General features: G+C 38.2%; 1 protein-coding gene across 1 annotated transcript; it reads right to left on the bottom strand.

Annotated features, from left to right (window-relative positions):
* Positions 1-3,810: 3,810 nt before the first annotated feature.
* ednraa (endothelin receptor type Aa) lies at positions 3,811-13,702 on the bottom strand. Its single transcript, XM_046047860.1, has 8 exons — positions 13,477-13,702; positions 11,923-12,456; positions 10,065-10,192; positions 8,340-8,538; positions 6,960-7,112; positions 6,677-6,810; positions 6,175-6,283; positions 3,811-5,854 (listed from the first exon to the last, which is right to left on the bottom strand). The coding sequence occupies exons 2-8, from the start codon at positions 12,409-12,411 to the stop codon at positions 5,717-5,719; spliced, it is 1,350 nt and encodes a 449-aa protein (XP_045903816.1). The 5' UTR covers positions 12,412-12,456; positions 13,477-13,702; the 3' UTR covers positions 3,811-5,716.
* Between the last annotated feature and the right edge of the window lie 12,622 nt (positions 13,703-26,324).

The following is a 26,324-nucleotide window of genomic DNA, read 5'->3' on the forward strand; positions in this document are numbered from 1 at the left end:
GTCCCGCCTACGATCTAGAATCTGATTGGTGATATTGCGGAAATTAGCCAATGGACAATGAGAGTTTACAACCCAAGCGGAACGGACTTGTAGGTAGTTTGGTTGCTCTGCATTCTCACTAACCATATTGTCTGTGCTTTCGCCAGCAGATGGCAATGTGAATTAACAATTACCAGAATACCAAATCCAAAATAATTTTGTGTAGCATTGGTTTGAAAACGGCAGGACTCAGACTGGTCACCATATTCTGCCATCATGTTATTTGCTAAACTGTTCACATTTAGGCCATCCAGACCTTGTGAAATTGTGGCCTTGTTTGAGCTATTTATGCAATTGTTTAGTTACTGGTGCCATAAAAAAAAACAATTTGAAAATAAATGGTTTTTACTCTCATTTCTATTGAAATGAGAGTTAAAAACCATTTCTATTGGAATGACAGGCATGTCAAGGAATCTTGCCTGCTTAAACTTATATTTACAAAAAATGAAACAAAAAAAATTGTCACTTCAAATTAAAAGAAATATATTAAGTCTGACACCTAGAAGTAAGACTCAGTCTGTATACTTTGAAACCAGCCCAAGTAGTTGTATAGATGTAGTATGGACAAAGCTGTTCATTATAGTCCATTTTTACAAGACTCATGTCTATATTAGCTCATTCGTATGAAAATACAAGACAAATGACATGTGATAAATCTGCTTTTTCTTCGCTCTTGTACATTTTTTGTTGTTTGTCCACAAATCTCGCAATCTTTCAAATTCCAAGCCTGAGATCAGTAGTTCTGGACTGAAACTGTGCACAGCCTGTACTTTGTGTCAGTATTTGGTATCAGTAAAATAAACTATTCCCCAGTTAAAACGCAGTATAAACACATAACGTTAACAACTAGTGCAATACAATCAATCATACAATACGTATGAAGTCAGTAAAACTGCATCGCCATAGTCTTTCTCCACAGCAGACATTTTGACTTGGTATAATAGGAAAAGCACAGGTGTTACTTATAATATTAACAATGGATTTGTTCTATTCATATGTCCCAGCCATGACTGTGACAGAGAGCGGACATGCACAATATCATAACATCCTTCTTACTTTTTTGCTTGTGTGTTCACGTGTATGTGCACATTCTTGAGTACATTTGTGTTTGTGTCTGTGTGTCTTCCTGTAAAATGAGGGGAGGCAGAACTTTCCTTTTTGTTGCACCATGTCTCCACTGCCCCACAGTCACAGAAATCACTGGTTGTAACAGGACAGATTGTTCATGAATTTTGAATTGATCCTTTTGGCTTTTATGAATTAGAAATAGTCTTTGCCACAAGATGTGTAACCGAGTGCCATGGTGGATAGCTTGAAGGGATTGCCATGCAAAGTGGCATACAGGGTACAGCCATGTAAGGGCAGGGTGGATAAACATATGCTGTGTTTGATCAGACCCAAAACAGATTTTAGCATAAAGAATGTGGCGTCCATTATGTCTCATTGAATCATAGCCATAACTGTAGGGTGAAGCAACTCGTACAGTATGTACCCTGCAGGAAACACACATAGACAGTATAAGCAGAATGGATAGGTCTGAGGAATAATAATAATCAATGCACGACAAAGGAGGAGACACACTGTCTGATTCCTGAGATATAATGTATCAGCCAAAGTGCACCTCCTTTGTCAGAGGAATACACAAGTCTGCAATTGTTCAACAATTACTTATTTATCTTAATACGTCTGCCATAGGCCTTTGTGTCAGGAAATGTTCAGTCTCGCTGAGGGTGTTCATTTTAATTCATCTGTTCCTAAAGAACAACATAAGTAATGTAGGATGATGTTAAAGAAGCATGGACAGTGGTTATAAAGTATGTCTGGTACTATATATAAATATATATATATGAATTCTAAAGTAGTGTATTGCGCACTTTTAATTTAAATGTACTGCTATATACACAAAAGTGCAATAACATCTGGTTTGCAAACACTTTAAACAAATAAGGAGCTTTTTACCAGCAGTATTCCCTTTATACAGTAGCAATAAAATATGTCTTGTAAATCTCAACTTAAACATTAATGTAATCAAATTTATTATTCAAACCAAAGCTATTTGCCACTGCCAGGGCATTACCTTTTATCTAGCTTGTTAAAACAAGTTACAGTCCAGAGCCACGATCATTACATCATAACAGGCACCTTCTGAGCAACATATATAAATCTGTTGTCTGTTTTTTTTTTCTGAAAAGGTATCAGCAGAAACATTTTTCATTTTAAATGCTGATGTTTTTGGAATTAGTGAGCCTTTTTTTTAATAAGTGAACGTAGATATTTTTAACCTGTCAGAGATATGGTTTTGGTCTTTTCAAAAATGTAGAATATCGCCAGCCTTATCCTTTAATTATAGGCCATGACAAAAGTACTTCACTGAGTCATTCTTAGTGACACTCATAGCAGGATTAACCTGCCAGGTTAAGGGCCCCAGATCAAAAAGGAGCCCTTACTAGCCCCCTTGTCTTCCCACCCTCTGTGCACTGTGTCTTTCTATGACGATACACCCTGGGACTAGCAATGCTGTATGTTAATTTGATTACACAAATGATTCATCTAGGAAAATGCAACATACTGTGACGAGTTGTTGAGAATGAGCATTAACAAAAAGCTTAAGTTAAAACCATGCTTTCTTTTATTTCCTAATAAAAAATTCTATTGTCTTTGCCATGAACCTTTATTTGTTTTGAACATATTTACTGTATGAACAAACTGAATAAGCTCTTTGGACCTCTGGGATCCTTTATTATTTGTTTTTGAGCTTTATTCAATTCACTGCTGGCAAGGAACAAGATTCCCACCAAATACCACAGAGCTAAAACTCCTGTTTCAGTCTCTTTCACTTTCCCTGTCACCCTCTGATTTCTCTCTGTCATCCCAGAAAAGAACGAGTATGTTCTACTATGTTTCAAACTAAAAATATGTTTTTGTTTTGTTTATTCATTCTCTGCTACACCATGAATTGTTATAGCTTAGCAACCAAAGTTTTGAGCTATTCTGCATTGCTGGAACCTGATTGAGACATGATTTCATATGGGGAATATGAACCACTTTCATAAAGTTTATGACTTGGCTGAGACATATCGCAAACACACCGAAACTAATAACAGGCCAACGTCCAATAAAATCATAGCTGCTACAATATGTGTTGGTCTTGGGTGTTTTTCAACTTTGCATATGTGATTACATGGCTCTGGTAATTGTCTCTTTTTGAGAAGTTAAGCATGATCCTGGGTTAATGAGGCTTTTGGTCACAACAAAATAGACACTAAGTGCGCTTTTTAAGGGATTTAGACAAAAAAGCTTTTTTACACAAGTAACAGTAGTTGAAATATGTGCTGCATTAAAACAAGTACAAATCAAGTCAGCAAATGCTTATTACAAAAGACCATTATGACAATGTTTACAAGCAATATATATATATATATATATATATATATATATATATATACATACATAATCCTGCCACAACAAAACTGTGACTGGGTGACTAAAACAAGAATAAGCAATGGTCAAACTTTGCTTTCCTCTCTCCTCTTTTGGCAACACGGATGAGAAGTGAGTTATGTGTATCAAATTCCCACCGTTCAAGATGTTCACATCCTCTTCACTGACATTAGCAACCCTAAGGGCTCAGTTGCCAAGCAGGTCACAGTGTGCTTCAAATCACTCCAAGACGCCTCTTTCTCACAGACGCAAATGAGAAACAGAAGGGGACCCCTTGACTTCCCAGAGAAACCAATATTAGTATGATGGTGAAATAAACCTCCTTGTTCCTTACACTGGAGATGGAAATTGATTTATTGGTATAAGCAGCAGCATTAACATGAGGTTAACATGTCGAATCAATGACAACAAACACATGAAATTCATATTTTTTTTTTACAGATTATTATAAATTGCTTCGATGAATAGTGGTAAAATAATACTGGAGTCTACATATCCCTATCAACATATCTCCTTTTCCTCTGTACACGAGTGTGCAAAACACTCCAACTAAAGAAGTGCAAGTAATTATACACACAGCACTCACACAAATGCTAACACACATTCGAACACACACACACATACACAGGTTTACATTTATTCACATGTTAAATAGTATAAGGCAAAATAGTTTTTAGTTTGGTAGCTGAATATGATTTCCACATAAAAAGAACAATTTGAATAGTTTTGGGAAATGCCCTTATTTACTTTCTTGCCAAGAGTCAGATGAGATTTCTTTGCCCTGCTTAGCTTAAACACTGGACATTTCCTTCAGACAGAGCCAGGCAAGTTGTTTCCTCTGTTTCAAGTCTTCATGCTAAGCTAAGCTAACCATCTGTGACTGTAGCTAAATCTTTATTGTACAGATATGAGAGTAGTACCGTTCTTCTCATCTAACTCTTGGAAAGAAAACCATTAAGCGTATTTTACAAAACATCACACCATTTACTTTAATATTTGGAGCGATGACCATCACCATCAAACTCATCAACTCATTTGCCTCTGTCATTACACAGGTAATGTTGTCTGAGTAAAATGCTTATTATACTTATTACTGCAACACTTTTTAAAAGTGGACATATATATATATTTTCCATGGGTTATACAAGCATAAAAGTCACAATTATCGTTGATTATATCTGCTAAAATTCACAGTGTTTAGAAAAAAGGCTAATTCCTGTCCACTTTAAATCTGTGGTGGTATCAAACCTGTCATAATGCATTCCCTCATATTTATAATTTGCTTGACATGTCATGTGGAAATACAGAGTTGTACCTTATCAGCTCTAAAATCTACAACCCTGTACTTGTGATTGTGTGTGTATTTTGGCTTATTCTGACACCGGACGTAATTCTGTTGTGAAAGCTTTAATTTTTGCATTGCTATAAGTTTGGAGGTCTGTGGCTCATGATCACCTTAAGCAGAAATTAGATGTTTATTGATGTAGAGATGCATGTTTTGTGTTCTGTTGTTTCCCTTCTTTTCCTGACAAATCAGAAAATGTTTTTGCCAAACAGTAGGAGTCATGAAGCAAATGAACTTCAAAACATTTTTCTAATTATATCACTAAGTAGCTCAATTTATAATGAGTGTGAGTAAAATACACTGTACAACCCCTCGCATGTTTAATGGAAAATTAATTGTTGCTCGAGTCAGTAACATTCCTTTCAATGAGTGGTGAACTCCTGGGGACAACACATACTCATCTCTCTTATTCCCTCTGACAGCATGCAGTCTGCTTTTTCCTTCCTGTAGCTTTGTGCATCCTTCCCAGTAGTGCTGCCCTTTACAGGAATAGCACACTCGGCTACTGATTGAGAGTAATATATAGTCACTGTTCAGCTGCATCCTGTTAAGGAGTCCTCCTCCTCCTCCTCACCCACTCTCCCCCTTTTTGTCTCATGCAACAGCATCACTGTTCGTGGGTGTGGGAATACAAGGAGTTTGTTTTAGGAAGTTTTGCCCGCTGAGAGGCTCGGGCAACTTCAGCGCATTGTCCACCAAATCCATTGTTTATTCCTTTTAAGTCCAGTTCCTAATCCATCCCTGCCGGGTTCATATGTTGCTTCAGTGGTTGTAAGGATGTGTATTTATTGTGTGAAAGAGAAGTTTTTGATGTGTATATTTTAGGGTGAGCTTTTTATTTGGTTTGGTTTTAAAACCTGCTGGGTATATGGAAAAGCTTAAAAGTATTCCTCAGTCGCTGTCTTTTCTCATGCTGCGATCGGTGAGGAGGTTGTTGGGCTCAGGGCTTTTACACTGGATACTGGTACCATTCATGGGTCCGATGCTGCTCAACTGGTTGTCAGAGTTACACCAGCAGCACAAACATGACTTGAAGAGCATGTGAAGAGAAAAAGAGAAAGTGTTTTGTGAGTTTTTTTGGACAGAGGCAGATTAGCTGTTTGACCTCAGCCACATAAAGTGAATACATAAATCAACGGGCTGCTTCAACATGTTGCTCATGGAATGACATCACCGTCAAAGGCCTGGGTTCACTGTTTGCTTTACCGGCCAGACTAGGTCTGACGTGTGCATGTTTGTGTGGGAGTGAGAGAGACAGACAGAGAGAGAGAGAGAGAGAGAGAGAGAGCAAAGGGGTTCTCATTTAAGTGTATTGCATGCATTAAAATCCATTTGTTGTTGTACCATACCTTAAAGCAGTTTTTAAACTTCTTGCTGACAAAGTAGAGGATAATGGGGTTTATGCAGGAGTTGATTGTTGCAAGGTTAATACTAAGATAATCCATCACCAAGAGGAAACTGAAAATAGAAAACAGAGGGAAGGCTGATTATTATCATTATTTTTATAGAGCACCACAGAGGCCATTTAAAAAATTGGATGCTATTTCAATAGCATTTAATGGTAAACACTTCTGGCAGTCAGCCTTGTTTCTGTCAACTTTTTTGAAAATAAGAAACACTAACTAATTTTCATATATATTTTCATAAGATACATCTTTTTGTGTCATTTTTTGTGAAAGTCTATTCACTGGTTGTTTCTCAGCTCACAGAGAGACACGTGAGATCCTGAATTAATATTTTAAAAAGCCCACAGAACAAAACCACAGAACTGTCATGTACGTTTGCGTACTCTGATGCCTTTAGACCTTTAAGTAACGTCTGTGTAAGAGGGTTGATCTGCCAGTAACTCACTTGTGCAGCTCACAGCGTGCCTCATCAGTCCCATTGTAAACCATCTTCTTAAGGATCCTGCTGAGGTGCAGAGGGAACCAGCAGAGGGCAAAGATGAGGACGAGGCAGAAGACGACTTTGGCCACCTCCCTCCTCTGCAGACAGAATCCACAGATTTCATTCCACCATTAGAGAGGTGATGACAAAGTTTGTGTAATTTAGGGTTAGATGTACCTTCAAAAAGCTGGAGGTAATTAGAGTTAAGGGCCTGTTACTACATTATCATTTAGAAGTATCGTCCAACCTGTTTGAGGTGCTCACTGAGGGCTATCCGAAGGCTGCCCTTCCTGTGGTTGAGCATCTCACTGGTCATCAGAGTGTAGAACACAGCTGTGCAGGTCAGTGGTACACAAAAGTAGAAGCCAAACAGCCACCAGTCCTTTGCATCCCTATAGAACTAGGTGAACAAGGAAACACACACATGTGAAACAGTAATACATTTAAACTGAAATAAACGCACGAGTTACTGTGTGACCTGGTAGTTACGTGAAAACAAAGAGTTTTCTGCCTGCTCCATGATGTCTGCCACACACACATCCTCTGAGCTGCCCTATCCACCTTCACACAACTTAACCATCTTTCCATCCTTGCTTTGTTTTGTTTTTTTAGAATAGAATGAATTTTCTGTAATGTCCCATTTTTCATCTATGGCTCTCACTGATCCTGAGGAGCTCTCTTTAAGATTTGACAAATACTGATAATGTTTCCAAATGAGAGATCATGCTTTTGTAGTTGAACCTGAGCCAGACCAAACCCTTTTTTCCCAATGCCATAGCTGTCCATGTGAGTGCTTCATGGCTAGTGTAGTAAGTGAAAACAAACCACTTCTGGCCTATCTGTGTTTCTAACATCTAACACTCTTTAAAAAGTTCTGTGAACAGACAAAAACTAAAATTTTAACTTTGCAGATCCACTTTAAACTTTGGCCTTTTGTGCTGAGTACCAATCAAAGAAAATTCGTGAGAAAATCTTTCAAGGAAGAAACATGTGCCATGTCATCCCTTTTAAATACTCCGGTTACAAGGCTAGTGTAGCTTAGACCTCAGCATTGTATTGCTGATATCTGAGAGAGATTACTCCAGTTGTGCATATGGAATAGATACACACATGTGGCTCAGCTTGAGGCCCAAGATTTCAGACCTCAGTAATTGCTCTTGGCCTGTAATCCATTATGTGCTCAAAGGTTGTGAAAAAGGCCACTATCACTTGTAGAGACTAAAAAGACCAGGTTTATTTCTTAAAGCGATACTCCACAAAATCTTTTTAGTATCAAATACTCTTATCTTTAGGCACATTCCTAAGTACCACTGGGTTAGTATTCTAATTGTCTTATATTTTTAATTATTTATTGCTCAAACTGGAAATGTTGTAGGTGGTTGATTTTACTGGTGTATTAATGCTCCAAAAAATATATGACCCTGTAACTGGCAGATTCACTTCACTTTCCTATCTCTTTAGCCCAGCAATGTTTTGTTTCTTTATTGTACAATTCAACCACCCTTCTGTGTGAGTACCTTGACTCAGTGTACTACACAGCACATCTTGGCAAGAAAACATTGGGGCAGAAAAGCACTTAACAGAAAGTTGGTTATCCAAAAATGATAAGGAAAGCGTGATAGCTTACCTCCATGAAGCCACCCTTGGGGTTAAGCATGCAGGTGTGTATGGTTTTGTTCTCGTAGCTGAAGGTGATCATGTCAAAGCCGATAGCCTCCGGTACTGCCAGGAAGAGTGACAGCACCCAAATAGAAACAATCTCAATGCCTGTAATGAGAGGGATGCCCACTCCCTGAACTCTGCTCCACGATGCCACGGCCCTGTACCTGTGAAGGGCAGACACAGAGTTCAAAGTCAAGGCATAACAGATGGAAATGGATTAGATTAAAACAATATGATTAGGGGATGCAGCAGGGATGATTGCGATATGGCACTCCTGGGAAACAAATACATTTAAACATTTAAATGAGAAAGTATAACATGTAACACAATTACAATTATATGAAAAGAGCCTATTTATTATTTGAAACAGGGCCGCAGAGGTTCAGTTGCTTTCAGTCACCGCTCTATCATTAAATAGAAATCAGCAAAGTCATCATTTCCTTTGTCTCTCCTGACTGATGAAGCTAACAACATTTCCTTTATGCATGGCAGCACACCAAACACAACAAACTGCTCAGTCAGCAAAGAATATCAAAATGTTAAGAATTAATGAGGAGAGATGATCAATTGTTTATTTTAAATATCTAATATTTATATTTTTGTGAAGCCTCCAAACAGACTGGCCCATGTTGGCAGAGAGGTCTGTCTGTTGGCTTGTGTTTCCCATGCACTGAATACTTGTTTGCTTGTTTGTTTCATTAATGGAAACCACTTGTCGAAATGTTTTAGTAAAATCCTGCATCAAGATTTTATGGCAAAAACAATATATTTTTCATGACACATTTGAATTTCTCTGTTGAACAACATGGTGGCATTTATATTTTACTAAGTGGTAATGTATCCACCTTTTTCTCTTCCTCCAACATTGAAAAGATACAAAAGAGTCTCAAGTACTTTCATAACACAAATACACACACACACACACACACACACACACACACACACACACAAAGATATGCTACACATTTCCTGGAAACAAATGGAGAGCATCTGCTCCTGAACACAACTGTACAGCACTGTAGCCTGTCTTTTTCAGGTCATTAAATATGTCTGCCTAGTTGAACCTTGGAGCCTATTTAGAAAAGGCAAGCAAGCCTCTTATCTCTAAAGTTGTGTCTAGTGCATAAAGTGAGATGACACTGAGCTTCAGCACTTCATGATCATCATTTATTCATTAGGACATTTCTATTAAGGCACAATTAAAAAAGACCTTGTCAGAGATTTATTATTAACATCATATAGAGAGTTTACAGTGTGTGTATCATGCACTTAATGTTGCATATTTAAAAAAATCCATTAAAGAAGTAAAGAGATCATATAAAAGAGCTGATCACAAAAGTTTTGAACACTTAGGCAAGAAATAGAAGAGCAGAGTGATAAATAATGTCCCTGTGAAAATGCATAATAAGTGTTGACCTTTCCTGGAAGTGATCTTCATCCCAACTAACCAGATCTCCATGTCATTAAACTGGAATCAAATCAAAATATTTGTATGTTTTTTTAAACCCTCCTAGCGTCCGCTCTTCCAACTATGAAAATATGTGAAACATTGTGCTTCTTTCTGGCCACAGCGTGTTCACAAAGATGGTACTGGTTTTACAAGGCAATGTGACTTCAATGGAAAGCTGCTGCTTTTCATATGATCCTGTGGAATTATAAAAAACAACATGCCGAGTGTGACAGCACTGACCTGTCCACGCTGAGGGCGCACAGGTTGAGAACGGTAATGCCTACAGAGGATTTCTGCAGGAAGGGCACCATCTTACACAGACACAGGCCAACAACACTGTCGTAAAAAGGCCAGCGTGATGCCAGGAGCTGGTGAAAAAAGGACATACAACAAGTGTCACATAAACACTTATCTAAAAAGGAATTAGATCATATTTGTAAGAACGTTTGTTGGTGAACATTCGTCATGTGCACACTAATATAATTTGTCATTAAATCCCCTTTGGCTTAATTACAAAGTAAATCATTTTAATTAAGTAATCTGTCTTTAGGGAGCTAGGTCTCACTCTCATTATTGAATTCAAGCTGATCGTTGAAGTCTATTTAAGGCAAAATTACCACTGGCCGAGGCACATCAAAGACCTCTCAACGTCATCTTAACGTCATAGTGAGTTTAGTAACACAGACCATATGGAACTCATCAGCTGACAAAACTTTGCAGATCTTTTGCAAAACTTTCACATCTTCTGCAAAAATACATTTCTCAAATTGCTCAATCGAGCTTTAATAATAACTCACTATGTTGTCAGTAGTATCTCACAGCCACTTCCACAAAGTCAGGGCCATGTGAGAGGAGACATTTGTTTTCATCAAAGTGGTCTTGGCACTTTTCCTTCAGTACAACATCACCTGCGTTAAACATTTTTCTCAAAGCTGAAACCAAAGGAAGAACTTCATCGTGCTTCCTGGTCCTCTATTGTTTACTTTCGCCGTTCCCAGGAGCATAGAAGAGCAGCAGAAAGGAAAGGAGCCCACGTCACTGTTTTTAGTGTATAAACTGATTATTTTTGGAAACACTGTGACAGCCTCAAGGAAGAGAACAAGGAGCTTCAACATGGTTTCAACATTGTAGACGTGGCTCTTTCTTTGTTTGAGCATAAACTGTTTCCCCCAGTAAGATTTTTGTTTTCTTTTTGCACATGTGTTGCCCAGACAACAAAGTCGCTGTACCCTCTAAGTCCCAAGTTAATTCTGACCAGGTGGCCATCCCATCTTTCTCTTCTCATAAAGCACTGGGAAGCTGAGGTTGACTGATCACTCCATTCTACCATCATTCTTGAGAAGTCCTGGTATAAATCAACACAAGACAGCAACCCTAAGCATAGTCTATCGTCATTACATGCTTAACATTGTAAAGGCACAGTGTGGTCCAAAAGTCACCAAAAATCTAAACACAAAATTTAAACCAGCTATTGCTCTCAAACTGATTAACATATCTTTTTTAATACACTCATAATTATTAGACAACTACTGAATGTTTTCAATGTTTCTGATACTGTTGTTTACATCAGTTATAAACACAGGAATAAAATAAGGAGACTTTAATTATTACAAGCTGAGAAACTAAAATGCTGCTAACATACTACTTTACGACTTAAGCTTTTTCACCTCAGTTCAAAACTCACAAGTGATTTATCACTTGAGTTGCAGTGCACAAAAAAATAAAGCCTCTAGATAAGGGTCATTGACTAATGCCCCAGGTCAATACAAGGCCACTGCCATGTGTGACTACAGCCTGATTCCTGTGTTTATTTAAGAAAGCCATATCCCTGCTCCTCTCATCACTAATCTGCCCACAAGAAGAAGATAACGACGTCCAACTGATTGCATTTTCCCGTCTATTTGCACACTCCCTTACACCCATTCCCACTCCCCCCCCTTTCCCGTCTGTAATATTCCACTTTATCTCTGTGTATTGCCTCCATTGTTGCTGCATTTCGTCATACCAGCACGGAGACCTGTCACTCAGTCAGCAGCTTGGCTTTGAAAATAAGGTTAAGACTTTAATTAACCATGCATCAACAGGGTAAAAACTGTACCTTGTATACATTGATGGGAATAGCAATGATTATGTAGAGAAGGTCTCCCAGTGCCAGACTGGCAATGAGGGCGTTTGGCCCGTTCCTCATGCACTTGTGCTGGTATATAATCCTCAGCAGGGTGACGTTGCCGACCAGGCCAATCACAAACACATTAATGGCAATCACGGTGTTGATGTACTTAAAATAATAATTAATAGAGGGAGGTGCCAAGCACTTTGGATATCGTACAGGCCTCTTTCTGATAGAGTTATTTGAAGATCCCACAGCTTGTGCATCAGCCTCTGGGGCCCACTGGTGGAGTCCAGGCCCCATACTGGGACTGATGGTGCTGTAGAAACCCAGAGACTGGAGGGTGGAGTGGACGACAGAGTCCGGGAGAGAGTCTTTCTCTGCTTCAGCTGTGTTTATCTGGCACATTCCTCTGGCTGCCATACAGGCCATTAGCACCAACATATGCACAGCTGGGGTGCCCATTATGAAACACATTTGGTGCTTTGATTTCTCTGATTGAAAGACTGTCCCAATATATCACTGGTGAGAAAAGAAAACAGATAACAAGAGGAAATTTTGGTTATTCTTCAGAGAAAATCCAACAACTTCACTGGTAGTTTCGCATTTTGCCTCCGCTTAAAATCTAACCAAAGTGGAATATTATATGTCAGTTACAAGAAAGTTAAATGCCATTACGGTCTTTTCAAAAGCTGTGAGACAGTTAAACAACTTCTTCAAGACTTCAAAAAGGTTTTGCCAAGGGGGCACAGATGGCAGATGCCACGACTAGTTAGAGTCAGCCAGTTAAGGATGAGGCACCAGCAGAGCGCATTGGGCATCTTGTTTGCTCTCAGTCGTCTCTGAAATTTGAAACTGTCAGTTATGTAGTTGTGTCAATAATGTTGCAGCTACACAGTGAGGCTTTATGTCTTCTTGTGCTCTTTTCACAATGAGCCCCTTGCATAGGTTTGCAACTGAATGATTTCCTCAGTTTTGCACTCTCCCTCTGTTTCTAATTTAGAAAGGTTTAAACATGTGGTTACAAAACAAAGAGCTTTTTTTTCAACGTGAAAGAAGTGCTGCAGGGCTGATTCCCAGTCAACAGTTTTCAGTACAAGCATAAAGGTTCAAATCCTAATCTGATGAACATCCAAATCCGCCAAAACAAAATACACATTAATACCTTGGATTCCCCTTTCTTTACTTACTGTTATGAATGTATATGTATACATAGATAGACAACTACATATCTTCCCCACAAACTTTCTGGACAAAATAGAGTAATTCATTGCACTAAACTCCTGGTAAAGAGCAGATAAAGTTTCCAAGTGTCAGATCGATAGTGAAGCCCTTTTCATCATGTCACAGCACTGGCAACTCTTACAGCCCAGAGTTCTTCCTGTTCAAAGTCCCAGCTGTCACCAAGTACACAAAGAACTATTTAGCAGCCAGCCCTTCAAGTAGCAGCACAGTTTAGCATCAGCATGACACTGCTGGGATCTGTGACAGCACACAAACTGATCTATCCATAAATAATAAATACGTTTGGTTTTCACCTACCTCTTCTAAAATGTCTGCCTGGCCCCCTTGGAAACCGTCAGGCAAACTTTCGGCTGAAGCCCCCAGACATCTGTATCACATCACATGAGTAATTAACGCACTATCAAAGCCGCACCGTATCCCACTTGGTTTGAGCAATGCACCCGTCTGCTCTGAGGTGCCTTCGCATTATGGCTCAGAGTTTCCTGTGGAGAGTTTGCAGTATGTCTGAGTGTGTGTGTGTGTGTGTGTGTGTGTGTGTTAAGTTGTGTGTATCTCTGCATGTGTATGTGTGTGTGTGTCAGAGCACCAGTGAGACACTTTGACTGGGTGGGATAGTAAATCTCCACCTCCCTTTGGTAACAGACTGGGCCCCCTTTGGAAACATCTCCCCCCCCCCCCTCAGAGGCACCGCTTGCTGACAGTCATCTCCAAGGCACAGCAGCACGCACACGCACACGCACACGCACACGCACACGCACACATATACACACACACACACACACAACGCCCCTCCAATCTGCCCCTTTCCTTAAATCCCTCCTACCTTCTCTTTCAATCCCTCTCTGACTCACATTATGTCTTGTATACATTACATGTAACTGTTTCCTCACACGAGAGGCAGCACAGATTAGATGGGAGTGAGGAAGGCACGAGGAAGTCAGTGTCCATGTTGTGATGTAAAGTTTCCTTCATTTGAGAGTGGGAAACTGAGACGGGAAGTGGGAGCTAACCATCAGCCCGCCTTTATTTTTACAAACTAACCACTGTGTGGGTGGCCGAACCACATCAGACTATCTTTCTCTTGCCAAATGTGAATGTCTCATGCAGTGTAATAAATCTTTATATTAGCAATAAAAATATAATCACAGTGTGGTAAATTACAAGGTGGGGGGAAAGTCGTTGAGTGTAGATGAGTGTTCCCTTCAATTACCAAGCATTTATATGACAAAATCTATAAAACACCCTATAAAATACAATAAATTGGTTTTCCTTGCATGCAAAACAACAAATATAAACTTTAAAAAACAACACACTCCAAACAGACAGTGCTCTGTGAGATGGATAAATGCCTGAACGAGAGAAGAAGAGTGCTTTTACATCAGTGTCCATTATGGATTCCAATACGGACCATTTGTTATGATGTGCGCTGAGAGCAGGAAGAGGGCTATCAAAGTCACCACAGTCTTTCCCACTGCCAAAGAGCTGACGCAGCAACTGCTTAAAGAGAAAACCACTCAATTAAAAAATGAATATGATATTCCTCTTGCCTGGCAGAATTCAGTAAATATTTGTTGAATATTACCTATTCTCCGATGAATACATTAAACAAAAAAATAGATAAATACTTGTAAAGACTAGATCTGGTTCATTGACAATAAGGTGGAGATTTTATTTTGATTTTGTGAGTTGGTGGGCTTTGCTTTACAACAAAATGCACTTTAATAAAGATAAACTAAATGTTTTATTCAATTCAAATTGCAAAATTAACTGGGTACAATCAAAAGCACCTCAAACACTATTTTTGGTTCATTTTGATTTAAAGGTTTGCACTGGTGTGATTTTAGGAGTTTATACTTGTATATTAGTAGACTTGTATATGCGATCTATAGAATGTACATAGCTTAAACAGAAATGTCATGATATTATTTTTTATTAATGAGAATATAATATTATATCTATCAAAGTAATGCAAATACATAGCATTAATAATTAGTACAGAGTAAATTTATGTACCAGATGTTGCAAAAATCAGAAATGCACCTTCAACTAAAACCCTATATGATGAAAGAAAGAGCAATCTGGGTGAAGGTAGGAACGTTCTCCTCATACATGCACACATGCACATGGACAAACAAAACCCGATTGACATTACCATGAGATCTTCAGTGTCAAAGGGTGCTGACTGAATATCCTCTGAGGTGGCTCCATTGTGTTTCCAATTCTTTCTTTTTCCGCTGACATATTTGTTGCTTTCAAATTTTCACTGCTGATGTGAATCATCATGTTCTACCTTTTGTTACAGGCGTCTTTCTTGCCAACCAAGTCCTCCAATCTAAATGACAAAATATGCAGTTTGTCAACGTTTTCAAAAAGTATGCGCGTTTTCTGATCTGCTGGCCCATTGTTTTTCAGTGCATTCCAAAATGCATATGACCATTACAAAAATTATTCAAATCACAGTTTTCTTATCTGTTATTGTAAGGGTTGGTTAGGGTCAAGGCATTTGAACAAACAGCCAGTGTTGGTGAGGACAGCTTTTTCCTCTCAGCCATGTTATACAAATACTTACAGTACATAATAAAAGCTTTTTGGATCATGCAACTACATTACTATATACTTCCAGAAATAATATATTTTAAACTATATAACCATAATTACGTGAACCAAGGAATTATTTTGTTATTTTGCATTCGTACATGGGAAACATTTTGTAAAATGGAAATAACTTTTCTAGATTCCATGTAAATCAAGCATTAAATGAGCACAAAATGAACAATTATATAAAACCTTACCCATAAAACTTTTAACTTTTGAGTGAAACTTTTATGCTTCCTACCAGAAAATATTGGTTCAGTGTTTATGGTTCATTTGCAGGTACTTTTCCTACAGTCGAGTGTGACTTAATTGGGTAATGCCAATATTTACAGCCATTTAAAATTAAAGGGATCATGTTTTCTTTAATTGTAGTCATGAATTTATCATGGCTTCTGAATTAGTCATGGTCAGCAGTGGCGAATATTTAATTTATTGGAACGTGATTTGCTGACGGCATCTAAATTTCTTACCCCTTCTTTTTTTTCCAAAGTCCCTTGATTGTTGGCAGCTTCTATGACATTTTAACTTTCGAGGGGGTAGTGGAGTCTTTGTTAGTAAATCCATTAATATATAAATGATGAAACCTTTACCTGCTCCCAGTTGCTTTTGCTTTCATGTTGTTGTTGTGTTGTTGTTTGGCTCGTAATCAGGTATTAATGCCATTCTGTCTGAACTCAAAGATGGCAGGCTGCCTGGTAATTCATATGCTTGTTCTCTGATGGCATCTGTCGAAGTGTGCTCTCTGCATATTGGTACATACCCTATGGGAAATTTCAATCCAGCCCCAGACTGAGTGGGATGTAAGCAATTTCTTAACTGGGACACTTGCGCAAAAACAGAAAGAACAGAGCGGGAGATACAGGGAGAGAGAGGGAGAGAATAAGTTTGAGGCCAATTCTACTGTGACAAGCAGTGACAGAGTGAAGAGGGTTCAGTGTACCGCCTGACTTTATTAATTTGGGACATATGGTTCATGCAAACAAAAAGTTACAGAGAGAAAGGAAAATGTGAATCTTGATGGAAGAATTTTCTTAATAGCCTTGTTAGTGCCAGCACTAGACTTCATCTGAAATTAATCAATATAATAATATTAACAGACTATTTCAATTAGAAGGAGGGAAGCTGTTTTTCAAAGCAGTGATGATGATATGTGATGAAAAGATAAGTTGTAAAGTTCCTGCAACTTTCTTTGCTGTGGCTTCGAGCTATCTGAAGGTGTAAGGTAAATGGTAACTGACAAGGGGGTTATCTTTTGTGCAACTTTGCTATGATAAGTTGGGGCTCTTTGGGGCTCTTGGAGTTCTCAGCTGATTATCTTTGGAACTGTGTTTTCCTCAAGACCACATGACAACAATGAAAATTGTTTGCAACTGTTTTTCCAGTTTTTTCTCGTCTCATAAGAGATATAGGTTTTGAGTTGAAACAAAGGGTAAATTTATAGCAATGGACAATGATATTGCTGTATAAGACTTAAATATATTAGTATTAGTGCTGAAAAGAGAAACTATGCCGACTGCGCTTTTTTAATGGACAATACAGAGATTATAGCACAAGCTGGAACTTGTTTCCGCAGCTTCATATTTAACATACAAAGTGACCTTGAATTGCTGCCATTGAGTGTTTTGTGAGTTTTTTCACTTGATTACCACCTGAAGAGCAAGAGTAACAGGGGCAGCTGTCATGAAGTGTGCTGCATGAGGCCAGTGTGTTTTGCACTTAAAGATGTCTTTGCTGCTTCACATCTCAGAACTGCATTCCAACCAGACAGCACCTTTTGACAGGACATTTGCTATTACGTTTATATGAAAACATTGCCTTCTAGATTATTATATTGCAATAATGTTATTCGTAAAAGACAGGATTGTCCAGGTGTGGTGTGCGTAAAGGTAATACTGTAATTTTATGTGGCTAGAGGCTCTTTGATTTGAACTGATCTGAAGTAGAATGTAATGTTAAGCTGTGATAAAACTTCATTACATCTGTGGACAGCCAACAGTTAAACAGCCCACTCCAACCCACAATTATTTTTAATCAGCCCCAGAATTTTACTCCCCTATCACAAGCTGTACAAAGTTCAAATTTCAAAACAGAACCTTTTGCGCTGCTGCTTAATGTTCACATTTACTGCCCTCAAATTTGAGGCTAATTATGTACAATATTGCACTTGTTGTTGTGTTGTTCATGCTGAGTATGAGAAAGTACTTTCTATAAAATAAATTTTAAGGAAGTAGATGAGAATGTATCTATCAGTGTCAACTGTGTGTTCAGTGTACAGAGTATGTTAGCCTAGCTTGGACATTAGAAGCAAGGGAAAAGTGATAGCTTAGCTCTGTCAAACTTGTCCTTAAAACTGTCATATTACATATCGCTGTAGCAGTTTCCATGCTGCTTCCACTATTTGTACAGTGCTAGGCTAAATCCAACTTGGATCAATCTCTTGTCTGAAGGCACTGAGATGGAATTGACTGGATTGGAAAGCAAGCATGTTTCCCAAAATGTTCAGTTTTCTTTTAATTGTAAAACCATTTATACTAAGTAAAATCCTCCAGTGATATATTCTGTAAAAACTATTAATTGCCATGTTGCCATAATATAAAGACCCAATGCTTTTAGTATTCACAGGCTAAACACAGAGCTCTCAGATGACAGGGTAACTGGAGTCTTTGACATGGCACTTACAGCCAGACACATTCCTGCTTACAATCTGACTCTTGTCGGACAGACCCTAAACGCGCTGATAAACACAAGGGTCTGAGTCCATCACACTTTGCTTCCCCCTATCAGAAAGCCCCTGAGTGCATGCTCAAAATGTCTGGGACATAATAATAACTCCATTTCTGTTTTGGATAAAATTCAACTTTTAGACATTTTGTGCTCTGGTGTTTTTAAAACATAGATACCTGATTACTTTCTGTATAAACGTATAATCAGTGAGACAGTGTTGTGATGGTGTTAGGTTGTTAGTCTCACCAACATATAAACTGTCACTGAAGCTGTGATCACTTTGCATTCTTTACTTCAGGTAGGTCATGTTAGACAAAAAAACCCCAACATCTGTGGGCAATCTGAACGTGGCATGCTACTTGTAAACACAGCTGTGAAAACCAAGTGGCCAGAAGTGAAGATAACAAACCTCAGTCAAGAGAGACTGATGGGGTTACCTTGTTGAACTTCCAGATGTTGCTCAATTTGATACCTGATAAAGACCTGATATCAGACAACAATTTGAATGTATTTCACCTTGTAATTGCATCCATCTGCTTGGTAAGAGCAGTCTTTTTAGGAAACAATTGTGGCAAAAAAGAATGTTGGATGAAATGGCCCCTGTTTTTAGCTACAGGTGGATGTTGATTTATGTTGATTTATGTGCAGCATGCAATTGCGGTCTATCAAGATGTGATCGCCTGCCCGCCCACTCTGTGCATGCGTTCCTGACAATCTGTTACCAACTGTCCATCATATCCAGTTGCTATTTTAATTGGATCAACCTCCTGCCTTACCCCACCCACCGTCCCCCTCCCTCCAGAACACTTAATCCCTCCACTTATTTCCCTTGATTGCTAGTAGTGTTGTTTCTGCTTTGGTGCAGGGCAGTTGGCCAAGTTGTATTCCTCTCTTAGACTGCCTTATGAACTATTACTGAATACAATGCTTTTTTACTTTATATGAATACTTAACATTTGTGAAAGCTGATTGGGATCTACTGGGGCCTCACGTTGAACAAAGTTTATTTTTGCTTCATAACTACATGGCAATATGGGATAATCCATTAAATAGGGACCTCAAATGATTCATTCTGAAGCAGAACTGACACTGGTTATTTCCAACCACCAAAATGCCTTGCGCTGAAGTCCACAAGTGACATATAATGATGAGCTAAAAGTATACCAGAAATAGTGCCACTGTAGTCTTGCCATTCACAAGAGTAAGAAAATTTCTTTCTTGTGTTGGAAAGCGTTAATAATTATTAAGGTTATTTTTTAAGTCTGTTTTTAACACATGCACACACACATGCTCATTGTATGACTTGCACCTGTCAGAGTAGTCATACATAATTGGAAGCTAGACTGTGTGTTGGTGGATGCTTATTGAATATGTTCTGTAAATTTGCATAATATTTCTCACATAACATGGGCAATGCATTTAAAACATTTAAAAGAAATGTCTGGTGATAATCAAACTCCATGAAAAGACTAAAACCAACAGGAATTGAGCAAACTAACAAGTACTGTGTGAGTACCCAAAGCCACTCTGTGCCATAGAGGTCCTTTGTATTAAAAACGCATCAATGCAACACACTGTAGCATTGAGTGAGGTGTTTCTTCATTACAGTGGGCAGTGTAATCCATTTTGAGTTGATCCCATGAAAATCATCCTGCCTTTGTAAATACTCACTAGAGCACCAAGCACGTATTAGTCAACAGCTGTCCCTCAGTAATGCATTGCTTACTCCTGTTTGAGTAATTTTTGCTCAGAAAACTGCAGTGAGCTGTTTTAGGTAATTACAGAGCTAACTATTTGTGACCTGATTTTGAGATTTATGCCTTCAGAAGCAACCAATGAACTTGAGGGCAGGGTAGACAGTGTAGAGAAATCAGAATAAATTGATAGACAGACTAAAATGTTGTTGGTTTGGGTCTTTTCACGGGATTGGTCACCAATAAGAAAAATAACGCCAGCCTTATCCTTTAAGACGGTTGTCATCATCATCCTCATAGCACAGATAACCCATATTGCCCAGAACTCTTGATGAAACCAAAAATTAATTCACGCACTATATTGTGATGATAATCAGTGTTTTTAAATGTATATTGACATCTCATGTCATCACGTTGTCAAACAGCTGCAGTGTTGCAGACTGGTTATCTCATAAGACCTTCATGCATGATACATTACCTTTCCTTCCTCCATGTTGATTAACAGACCAGAGGGATTTCCTTGCCTCATCTGGCCTTTCATACTGAATGACCTTCTGAGTTTTACTCCTCCAGCAAACTGGACTGCAATGCCCCGGACCTTATCGTGTTCCCTTGTGTATGAGTAAGAGAAGAGAAGGGATTGTCAAAGGTTAGAGGAGAGAAGACTGGCACCGTCTGGCAGTAATTATGTCTCTGATGACAGGCTGAGATATCATATGTGATGTGCTTGATGTGTATTTGTGTGGTGGTGGTCTGTTTGTGTACAGAACGCCTTGTAATATTGGGTTTTAATCTTTTAATTAATAAAGGCCTTTGCAAAGAAAAAGCATTCAGCTGCAATCATTTACACACAATAACTTAAAAAAAGTAACAGTTACAATTTGCTTAATACCACACAGTTTATTGAGTAAACGGCTGACACAAAATAAAAACGATACTACCTTTGATGGCCTTGCATGTTAAGATGCATAGATTATCACACTGGTCAGCTCTGATTGCTGTGATTCATGGGATATGCATATCTAAGCACCACTCAGATTAACTAGCCTCAAGCACTAAACTGACCTTTGACTTGTATAATGGGGACCTCATTCAACCCTGAGGGTCAAAGGATACTGAGGCCCACCTGTGTAGGCAATTAAAACAGAAAGCATGTTGTCAAACTGAAACACAACACTAAAAAGATCATTTTAACATGCTGCAGCAGCTAATGGTAAATCTACGTAACTACATAACTACACCACGCTCACCTGTTTCTGTTCTTTCCTGAAAGTTATTGAGTTATTGAGTTAGTACTGAGTTATTGAGTTAGTACTGAGCATTAACAAATTAGAGACGAACTACCAATGTAGATCATTTTTTTGCAAAAGGATTTAATGAAATAATAAAACCTACAAAAATGATAAATGTAAGTAGTGTATTTCTCATACTGCTGTGTTGTGTTAATACAGTCATTTATGCTAAATCAAGGCTGTGTATAGTGCATCTATAGTGGGCTGATGTAGGCTAGATTCAGCCGATGCCAGTGTCATTGTGCCAGTATGTGCTGCGTCTAGACAGCCTGCTCCTAAGAGCAACATAGTCCCCTTGTTCTATTTATTTATATGTATTTGACTAAAGTTATTGCTGTTATATAAATATTGAGGTGGTGGTGGTGGTGGTGGCACTCATTTTTTCTTCTTCAAGCACTGATTTGTATAATTCAGCGGTAATACTTAACAATGTGGAATACTTTTAAATGGTTTCATTGTCTCTCTGCTGACTGAGCTAACAGTTACTGAATCTTTTATAATGCTTCACAGATCTGCAATAAGTGGTTATAATGCATAAATAAAAAACATTTGCGTTGCCACGTTGTGAGCTCACGTTTCAATGAAAGCCTCATTGCTTGCAAAGCATCGGGTTACACTAACCTTAAAACATATGAATATTTATGACTTACCAACATTACTGCAAACCTGATGGCTTGTTTTAAAAGGTTGTGGGTTTTCTCAGTTTTCAACCTATCAAGTCTGCAGACTGAACTGCTAGAACAACAATAATAATAATGGATTGTACGTTATCTACGTTGCAATGAACCATCAAGAAATTATCTGATTTGATCTGAATGATGTACTTTTAAAGCACTATTAATAGATGTTTAGGCACTTGGGGCAGCGGAACAACCAATAAACACAACACTGGCTGAATAAAGTTGTCATGGTAAACATGTTTGCCAAAAATTGCCTAATTATTACACATCCAGCAGACATAGAGGAACATTAGTTCTTATTTGTAACTGTGTTTCTGTCCACCCAATGAATTCAAGTCCAATATTCACTTTTTCGCTCTACTTAGGAGAAATATCTGACTCTTTAGCTGCTAAATGTTTACCAGCTCCACCCTGTTCACCAGCTAGTCGCAAACTTTGTCTATCTGCTGTTTGGTGCTGGGCAGGTAGTGTTTCCATGCAAACAGCTGTCCGCAGCAGCTGGAGACCAAATTGATGAGAGTGAACCAAAACAATGAGCTAAAAAAGCTATAAATGCTCTAGTGCTAAAAGGAACTACAAGGGAGATACTTTTATCTAAACAATACAACAAATGACTAGGTGTAGTAATATAAGACGGGTTGTATATAGTGATGAACCGACAGAAAACTATTGATTGAAGTTCAACCTTTGCAGCTTTAAATAACGAAAAAGACAGAAACAAACTACTAACAACTAACAGGGGTTTCCCCTCTTATTGCAAATGTTAGCCCACAATCTGGCAACACAGCTTTGTAACAGCTTATGATTATGATTGATCTGTGAAGCATTAATTATTTATTATCATGTAAATGAATCATCAGTTACAAACCAAAAATCTTACATAGCTAGTAATAATGAACCATGTGTAACATACTGTGTTTTCTGTACTCTGTCCTTTCTGTCCACTATTTTCATGTCCTGGTACCAAAATAGTTGCTTCCCAACTTCTTTACTTATCACTCATGCAATCAGCTTCAGTGCAGAAAGAGTAATAGTGACGAAGCCTCTCACACTGACTAGTGTTTCCTGTGCTTGATGATCAAAGCTGAGGAAATGGGCACTGCCAGGCATGCCAGGGCAGGGCTACTGAGAACTTTACTGTGTGTTTGGAGATACGGGTCATTAACTGCAGCCTCCGTGCTTTCATAATTCTATGTCCCTTTTGTTGGATGTGTTTCTCTCAGTATCATTGCATATCAGAACTGGACTTCACCATAGATATTCAAAGGTAGCATGGTTTTATTATCCTAATGGCATGTGGGGGGATTTGGTGTTGACAGCAAAGCATGTCTCACTGAGACCTCCAATAAAATGCTATAAAACAGCGTGATATGATGACAGTGAGGTCCAGTGTAATTTCACAAATTGAAGTAGTCTGACTGAATATTCACACAAGGCTTAAGTACAGTCAGGCAGCCAATGTGTCAACACTTTAATGACTTACAAAGGGCATACACGTTTGTTCACGTCAAACAAGTATGCGTGCCAAAAAACAGGCTTCCCGAAAACCATGAGCATGTTCTGACATCATTATCATTTCCTGTGCTTGTTTACACTGGATGTTCTTTCAGAAGACAGGACTGCTGTATAGCCGTGAAACTATAATTATCTGAAATGTGAAAGACTTATCAAAAATGTCTGTTAATTGCCTGAATTCTGTACGTATGTGAAATAGACCATTTCACTGGTCCCTCAGCTGTGCTGTAGTTAATTTAGAGTATACATACAGTACAGCGTATGCACACAAAACTCCAATGTTAGTTTCTTCAAGCATTTAATTACACTAGGAACATAACTTTTCCTCTAATTATATGTGACAAAAAGTCTTAAAATGTTATGTGTGTATATACAGTATATGTAAATATATATTTATCTTAAAAGACACAAGAATTGAACAAAAATTAAAGGAGAGCATTAAATTGGAGAAAGTACAAGAATCAGTGGAAGAATTGATAGTTGGTGAGTGCTTAAATTTCTTTTTCTGGTACATAAAATTGTGAGTACTAAGTACTAAGGAAGGAGTGAGGAACGAATCAGGATGACCTGATAACTAATAAATTGTTAAAAGGTATTTAGTGAATCATTTCAAATGGAGGACTGTAAAAGTAGACAATGATAATTTACTAGAGAACTGACACATACAATATTAATTAATTAACAGGTAATGATTAAGTAATAAATATCTTTGAATTGGCCTACTGACCACTTTCTTGAGTTATTCCTGGTTAACACTGAACCAGGTGCTGAGCAGCACAAAACTATTAGCGGCTAATTACTTAATCATTAATTACTCTTTTTGTGCCCCCTCAAGTAAAGTGATCCCCTTTTTAATTAAGGATTTTGACAAGTAGCTACAGAGTTTATACTAGTAATAATATTAAATGTGAAACATATGCTAAAACCTATGAGCTCACATAAAATACCATATACATCATGTGACAACACCCCCTAAAAGCCAGAATACATCATCATTATCATCACCCACCACAAAATTCGTCATCAGCAGACTCATTATTTGTATTTAACAGTTGCTCTGGCAAGAGACATTAATTGTGACCCAGGGTACCCACAAAAGGACATACTGTGTAGAAAAGATGATTTGGCAAAGCATGAATACTGATTTAATCATAATGTTGCCAATCAGTATAAACACTTTGTTTTATTTATTTTCATAATTGTTCCCTTTGTTCTGTATCATCATTTCGAATAATCCCCACTTTTTTGCCTTTCCTTGAGGGATTTAAATGTAATGAGAAGTATGCAGTTACTAAAGTTTCCTAATGTACTTGGGATGAAACAGCCGCATAATAACTGCCTTTTTTGAGGTAGTTGTCATAGGTCTGGTTTACTTTTGAGATCACACTCCTCAAAGATAATCTTAACCCCATAAATCTCTCATGTTACATAGTCCCCTTGAAGACAATTTGATTATATCTATTCTTGTTGAACTAACAACATCAAAAAATCCATACACTGACTCCAGTCTTTCATACTGAACAAACAACACAGACATCGTAAACAATAAGAAGCAAGATCAGTGCTTTGGAAGTCATTTCACCACACATTTTATCGGCATACAAAACATGATGTCATATATTTATTTATTTAACTATTGGCGAAACTGGGTGAAACGTGTTAAGGTGGCCTTGAGGTAGAGTTCAGTGGAGCAGCATGAGAGGCTTCCTGTGGTTAGGGACCCTCAGAGGAGAGTGGATTACATGTTCAGAAGTCTTGGATCACAGTACAGCCTACAGCCATACCTCCACCTCCATCTGGTGTCGGAGCCAGACACGGCCAGGCTAATGACCTAAGCCTGCTGGCTCTCTGCTCAAATGGGCCAGTCATCAATATGTCTAACCTGAGGATGGACTTGAAGCTCTACATCAGCAGGAGGTCCACTGTCCTTCAAGTTGATTTTCAGAGCATTTCTCCCAATAGTTAGCACTAGAGTTAGTTTAAGATCTTTATTTTTTATGACATTAGCACAAAAAGTTTGGTATGACTGAAGTTCTGATTGTGTTATCTTTATATCCACTGTAACTCAAGAAACATGCAACACTTTAACTTGTTTCTGAGCCCTTAGACTTCTACTTTGAATCCTCATTTGACACAGTTTTAAAAAAGTTTTAAGCTGCTTGTTTTAAAAACTTTAAATGATATTTGCCAAATCCATTTATGTTAATGATTAGTAGTCAGCTCTGGTTTGCAAACCATAAATGGCACTAAACTGCCCTTATTAAGTTTACAAAACTTTTACTTCTTTCCGGTGACCCTGGTGATCATTTGATATGTTGGGATGGGCTCAACTAATGACAAAGTTTATCACACAAATTGAATCACTCATCCACTGCATATAAATTAATTTCCATTTCAGATACAGGTCTTGATAGGTTCTGATCCAAATGTAGTACTAACTGACTATTATTATTACTAACAGATGTTAGTTGGGAGAGCATCTTCCTCTCCTTCCCCTTTTCCTGAGGCATTATTTAGGGGTCAATTCTAGGCCCCTCCTTATTTTCGGTTTATTTGTCACCTTATTTGTAAACAGAACACCCATTTGCATATGATAATGATGCAATGACATCCAGGATGTGGTCTTGTATTTTTGTCTGTTTTTC

Source organism: Micropterus dolomieu, linkage group LG04 (genome assembly GCF_021292245.1).
Source record: "Micropterus dolomieu isolate WLL.071019.BEF.003 ecotype Adirondacks linkage group LG04, ASM2129224v1, whole genome shotgun sequence".
NCBI lineage: Eukaryota > Metazoa > Chordata > Actinopteri > Centrarchiformes > Centrarchidae > Micropterus > Micropterus dolomieu.